This window comes from Sitophilus oryzae, unplaced genomic scaffold, assembly GCF_002938485.1.
Source record: "Sitophilus oryzae breed Bouriz unplaced genomic scaffold, Soryzae_2.0 scaffold_2005_pilon_pilon, whole genome shotgun sequence".
Classification (NCBI taxonomy): Eukaryota; Metazoa; Arthropoda; class Insecta; order Coleoptera; family Curculionidae; genus Sitophilus; species Sitophilus oryzae.
Window position 1 is genome coordinate 1 of NW_022146731.1, and position 7,214 is coordinate 7,214.

Below are 7,214 nucleotides of genomic sequence, written 5' to 3' on the forward strand. Positions count from 1 at the left end.
CTTTACTCAAACCCCTGTGCTTGGTCAAACTCACCACCACAGTACATCCGTTGTTCATGTTATGGATATCTTTGTGAGCGTGAGCACAGAAATCCACGCAAGCTGTCACCCCGGAAAACGGTCTTTCTGGTTTAGTACCCAGCCTACAGTCTGAGGCAACTTCTTCAAAACCGATCTGGTTTCTGAAAGATCTTGGTGCCAGGGTCTTGTACAGTGGATTAATATGATCCACCAGATTCTGAAGTCTATCTTCAACAAGACGTTCTTCTTCTTTGACACTCAGCCTGAATTTCCTAACTTCTTTGGATCTGGTGAACTTGCATCCATTATAGTACATGCTCCAAGAGCATCCAAAAGAAAAGCTAGCTCCACACGTGTCTTCGTTGATTCCCTGGCATGCGCAGGTTCGTGGATCATTCGTTGCGCATCTTCTTTTAGTTGGAACTCCAAACTTGTTGAGTTTGTCTGTTAGGAGGGAGTAGAGATCAGAGGCGTGGTCTTGAGTGATGCCGTCCCACACTACCATGCAGATGATGATGAAAGCTGATTGACAGGAGTGGCCATTTCGGTGCTTAACTATGACTAGATATTTTTCTTCTAAACTTACTCTGCGATGGACCTAGAAAATTTAATTTTGTGTTTTATGGCATGTTTAAAAAAGAACTAACTCGTATAATATTATTTATTTATGATAGAATAAACATGTTTTGTATAAAAACTCTCGCTAATATACAGGGTGGTCCAAACTGTATTCCGGAAACTAATGAAAAAACGGATGTCCTAAAATGCATAGTTTCGGAGATACAGGGTGTAGAAGTTTCATTTTTATTTAGATTTTTTCCAAATAATTTTTGAAGTAACGTCAATATTTGGATGAAAATTGGTGTCTGGGAGTTTTTTGATGTGAGAGACTCCTAGTTGTAGATGGCGCCGCCTACATATTTTTTAACTGGTTTGAAAAGTAATAACTTTTCGTCCGTACCTGTATAATACTACTAAGTAAAAAAATATACATTTACGACGTTTTTTACGTAAAAAATATCTCTTGAAAAAAATCGCTACGGGTAATGGTTCTCGAGATATTTGGAATTGAAATTATCAATACAACTTCTACACCCTCTATCTCCGAAATTGGGCATTTATACGAACTTTTTTATTTATTTTTATCTGCAGAATATTACAGTTGAGGGTTGGAACCTTTGGTGTTACACAGCAAATTAAAAACACTAAATAGCCACAATACACCAAAACACTTTTACTGTAACTCAGTTTACAATCATCTGCTGATGATGCTAACATGGTTAGCGAAACGCGCGTCCAGTGTAAAAGTAAATGTAATACAGTAAGTAGTACAGTATACAATAAGTAATACACCAAAACACTTTTACTTTTACACTGGACGCGCGTTTCGCTAACCATGTTAGCATCATTAGATAATTATAAACTCAGTTTGTGAGCCACAAATACACCAAAAGTGTTTTGGTGTATTGTGGCGATTTAGTGTTTTTATTTTGCAGAATATGCTGTTAAAGTTTCCGGAACACAGTTCGGACCACCCTGTATAGTGTGATTCACGGCGATGGCACGTTAGACGTTTATGAAGAACCGGTGATAGAATTTTTTGGAAAATTTGGTGTCCATTTATCTAAAATATTTACGGCGTTACAATGTTGCCGCGTCATTTGAAAAGTTGTATTATCTTTCTTATTTTGAATGGAACACCCGGTATATTAACACATTTTTGGAAACTACTTTCATATCTCATAATTTTTCTATTAAACTAACCCCTATAACTATCTGTAACATTTTTTTAAATGGCTTTACTGAAACCAGAAGGTTTAGATATAGGAACATGATATATCGTTTAAAAGCAATTTTATTAGCAAATTTATATTATTTTTTAAATAATATACATAGGCTTGAATTTAAAATAACATTAATTTGAACGATTTTATAACAAACGGAAATAATTTTTTTTTCTGACCTCCCTGTTTGATATCCAATCAGTGGATTTAGACAAATCGAATATCTCGACTTTCCTTAACCTATAAACCAAATTTCAACTTTCAAAATGCCGAGTTTTTGATTTAATCGAGATCATGTTTTTGTTAATTTTAAACATATTTTATTTTTTATCTCGAAAACTATAGAGATATGTTTAGTTCAGTCATTGGGGATTTTTGATTGGAAAAAAGTCCGGAAGTTTTGCAACTTTGCAGGTTTATAGGTTTTGGGGTCCCTAACTAAAATCCATAAAATGCACATTTTCAAACTTGCCGCCGGCGCCGCCATCTTGCCAAGATGGCGCCCAAAATCGGTATTTTGAGAAATATCTCGAAAACTATGTGTTTTTCGCGGAAATTTGAAGATGAAATTGTATTCTCTTTAATTTTGCTCTCTTCAAGTTTTTGCAAAAAACGCATAGTTTTCGCGATATTTACAAAATACCGATTTTGGGCAGGCCCTTTTTTTGATCCCCAATGACTGAACTAGTTAGTAAAATAGAAAAATGAGGAGATATGAAAGCAGTTTCGAAAAATGTAGTAATATACCGGGTGTTCCATTTAAAGTAACAAAGATGCTACTACTTTTAGTATGAAACGACAACACTGTAATCCTGAAAATAATTTAGACGAGATTAAAATCATATAAAAAAAATTTCGGTTCTCTATAAAAGTCCTAACATAAATCACCCTGTATTTATCAATAAAAAACGTATTTTACAGACTCACCCATTTGGCAATTGGACACCCTTGAGCCGTTTTGCCCTCCTTCCCAGTGTACCTCACCTTCTCAATCCTAATAGCTGGTCCACTCAACCCCGTCTGACATTCCAGGTTATGTCTTAGTGTTCTAAGGTTACTAGCACAGCCTAAATGCGTATAATAAGTCCCCGGTTCTGGGGGACTCTGATCCGGAGGAAAACACTGACATCTCGGAATCTCCTCACCCAACTTTGGGAGGAGAAGTCTTCTCATTTATCCTGGTACTATCAGGGAATATAGTTTTACCGAAGGAGGAGATGATTTTCTTTTCTTTTTTTCATTCAGCCAAGTTCTAGTAGGTTCTGGTGATGCAAATGAGGTTTCTGAATGCTGTTGGTGGCAGCTGTTATAAAGTACTGCCTGAGAGTTTTGTTCTAAACTAGAAAGAAGGCTGAGGAGGTATTTCTGGCTTAGGTTCAGTAGAATTTGCTCCATGGTTTGGATATGGTTTTAGTCCCGTAATTCCATAACTTGGTTCTGATACTTGTTGCATTATTAATACTGACATTTGAAAGAGTTTTATTACTATTAGTGCCTTTTGCTCAATTTTCAACTCCAGTTTTAGTACCATTTTGGGTTTCCTCTTTGAATAGAAAATCGTTGTAGCCTAGTCTTAAATTGTTTTTGTTCCGGATTTAAAAGTTATTCTGAGCAAGATTCTGAGCATTTTCATACGGGTAAGCTTTCTTTGTCTGAGTTGGGAAGAGAGTAGTGGGGCCACTCATCAACACTTAGCGGATCTAAGCGATGATGGTATTATACCATAAAAAATGACCGGTAGAGTTTCCCCTGTTCTACTGGTTTCACGTCCTGTTCCATCTTTTGGCGTCAGTTCTGTTGCTTGTTCAGGATCATCGTTTTGATCCGTGTGTTCAGGTTCACCTTATCCGCTTGGGAAAGTCTTTATGAGTTGTCACTCTGGATTTTATTGGGAAGTGTGTTATCTGAGGTTGTTTGGTGCTGTTGTGGTATGTACTGATCGGATTGTTGGTAGGTTTGTTCCATTTTGGTGTTGGTTCGTATTTGTTGGTGTTGGCTGACGTTCCTACTATGGCTTTGTTGGGTGTTTCTTGCCATCATGTTGGGGATTGTGCTGTCCGCTGTACTGCTCTGTGCCTGGGTAGCCATTTCAGAGTTGTGTGAACCACCTGCGGACTGCTGGCGTTCACCTAAATAAAAAAATAAAATATAGAACTGAACTTTGATGTTTTTGAAGATGGTAGATTGTGTTCTAGCTTTTTGAAGCAATTTAGAAAGAATATAGAAAAATATCCGTAATTCTTTTAGTTTCAAATTATAAGCATATACAGTGTGATCATCAAAATGTTGTAGGTATACTCTACCTGTGGATACCCAGGCTGACCGTTTCCCGAACTCGCGTTAACGTACTGAGTCTGTTGCTGTTGCTGATTGGAACTAGGACTGAAATTAGCTGCACTAACAGTCGTATAAACCGTCTGTTGCTGTTGGTTTTGCTGTTGCTGCTGATTCCTGCTGTTGCTGTCCCTGATTGAAATTTGATTGGGAGTTGGTGATTCTGATTCACCACACTGTTAACCTATAAGAAAAACAAATTTACAATTCAAACCAATTTTATGAATACGGGCCAAAGATCTGCAAAAGCCAACAATAGCAAAAGTTAGCTTGAAACCGGAGAATAATAAAATTATAAAGATATACTATACTTACAGAGCTGGGTCTTGATTGAGATCCTTCGTTTCCAGAATTGTTCGAAGCAAACTGATTGTATTCCTGGTACTGTCTGCTAGTGTTGGCCTGTTGCTGAGTTTGTTGCTTGATTTGTTGCTGAGCTGCCGGACTGGGGTGTGTGGAGCATAGTCGGGGGTTTAATTGTATTATCATTTGAGCTGCTGAGTTTGGTACACTGTATCTGTAAAGTAAATAATCACATAATTTGAGTTATAGAATATTATGTGTGGTGTGTTTGGAAATTTAAAAAATAGTCTGATCACAAGTAAGAACGAATCTATACAGCATTACAAGTTAGAATTAAAGAATATTATACTAACATAATAAAGAATAAGACTTGAAAATCAATCATATTTCATCAAAAGTACACTCGTACGACCAGCTTTTTAAATATAACTGCAGTCCAATATTTTATTTATTTTATTTAAATATTCCAAACTAACCTGGGTGGTCTGGCGCTACAGGTGTCAATACTTGACGGCGCCAGTGTAGAAAGTGTTGGCTTCGAAAGCAGGCTGTTGGTACGTGGTTGGTAGATGTTCGGGTACCGTTGGTAAGTATCAATAGGTTGTCCAGCCAGCGATCTGCTGAATGAACTGTCCTTGCCATCCTGATACTAAAAGAAAAAGAAAAATTGTTTTGCATGGTGTATGGTACTGAAAATAGAAGGTACTTAACTTTGGTGGATGGGTCTGTTTGCCATAATATGTGTGGGGAAAACGGTTGGGGTCAGCGTAGAACGGCATTGGGGTCTGAAAAACAGACAATGTTATAAAAATTATTATAACAATAGTAATAAAAAATATAATCATAACTCGTTAAAAAGCATTCTTAATTTTAAAATGTTTGTCTGAGATAAACATTAAAAAATAACCAAAGTATGTATTGACGTTAATCAAAAAACAAAACTGCCTAGGAGTCATAGTTCTGACCGTAGAATTATATTTTAGGAAATTTTACACACGAAATTATTGCACAGGGTGTTTTAAAGTTAAGGTAAAAAAACAATCCCTCGATTAACCCTGTATAATATGCCAAATACTAAAGTTTATAAAAAGCTGAGTTTACGAATAAAAGATTATATAATTATACAGGCTGGTCACATACGACACGGAGTATTGTGAAGAAACGATGATTTTTAAGAAATTGTAAGTTTTGGGCTGATGAAGGACTATTAGAGGCAATAATTTAAAAAATACTTATTAAGATACAGAGTGTCCCAAATAAGTAAAAATATCAAAGTTGTATTTTTTTAAATGGAACACTCTGTATATTATTGCATTTTTAGTTTCTACGATTAAAATAAAGGTAAATTTGATTAAGGTTTATTATACTTAAACCTTACCGTTTTTGAAATATTTTCAATTTTGTGAAATTGCAGTAAAAATTTTAAGGCTTCGTTTCTCCAAGGGTACCAAAGTTTTTAATACTAAATATTTACTGAAGTTTATTTATTGTTCAGTTATTGTGTGGCAATAATAAAAATAATACTTCCTTATACAGAGTGTCTAAAAATTTATTTTAAATAATTATTAGCTTCAAACGGCAATAACTTGTTTAATTTAAATGGAACACAAAATTTAATAATAAATGGAACGAACCCAAAACTTAAAATTTGTAATACCTTTATTTTATGCGTAGAAACTAAAAATGTAATAATATATAGGGTGTTCCATTTAAAAAAATACAACTTTGATATTTTTTATTTATTCGGGACACTCTGTATTTTGTAAAAATATTTTTAAATTGTAGCTCTAATAGTCCTTCAACGAATCCAAAACTTACAATTTGTAAAAATCTAGTCGTTTAGCTACAATACTTCGTGTCGTATGTGGTGAACAACCCTGTATAGTTTTATAACATTTACAATTACTTTTCGATTTATTATCTGTTATATCTTTTATAGAAATATCTTTTATAGTTTTCTAGGATACGTTTTTTATAACTTTTACAGTTATTTTTTTATTTATAATAAAGTTTCAATAAAATTATTTTTTTTATTTAAATCACATGATTAAAATTAAAAGAGTCACTTGATTTAAATCATACCAACCCTGGTTAAAAGTAACAAAAATATAACAGTTTAAATTTGACCAGAAAGAAAAACAATTTTTCAATTTTTTTTGCTTGCTGTGTAGCCTATACGGACAAACACAGAAAACACTTAATTAACCGAGACCTGGTCAATTCCATCCCTAATCATCCTCCTAATCGTCGGTCCGTCACCCCGAAAAGGACAAAAACCATCCCCCAGAGTTTATTTTTGGACAGGGTTAAAGTTGAGCGACGGCCGGAGACCCCAAAGGGGGGAAAACCGGCCCTCCCTGACCTGCCCCAACGCGCCGCCTTGTTTACACGACCGACGGACCCTTCCTTCTTCATCTTCAACCCCTCACACTCCTCCACCGAAGCTATCAAATGGAGAATCTCCCCCCTGGAAGTCGTCGTGAGGCTCAGCTGATAATAACACGGACTTTTATTTTCAAGGTTAATGTTTTCGGGTGGTGCATTTTTCAAAAGGAGCGTGAATAAGGGTTGGTTCTACCCCACGCGAATTTTCGATGGGAGATGTGTTGGACTTGGGGGAGAGATACAGCGGAAAAAAGGTGTAAATATTAGGGAGTAGAATTGTCTTATGATTGCTTCATGCAAAACAAAATTTAGTTTAATTAAAATTAAAGGTTAGAATGATATAGGAAAATATAATATGATAGAAAAATAAACGGGGCGTCAGCCATG

At 35.4% G+C, this 7,214-nt stretch overlaps 1 protein-coding gene across 1 annotated transcript; it reads right to left on the bottom strand.

The window, feature by feature from the left end:
- Positions 1 to 6: 6 nt before the first annotated feature.
- LOC115883839 (DNA N6-methyl adenine demethylase-like) lies at positions 7 to 3,200 on the bottom strand (the record flags this gene model as incomplete). The annotated part of the gene is made up of 3 exons (XM_030902246.1): positions 3,012 to 3,200; positions 2,733 to 2,954; positions 7 to 619 (listed from the first exon to the last, which is right to left on the bottom strand). Coding segments are annotated over exons 1-3 (1,024 nt in total), but the record flags the coding sequence as incomplete, so codon positions are not given.
- Between the last annotated feature and the right edge of the window lie 4,014 nt (positions 3,201 to 7,214).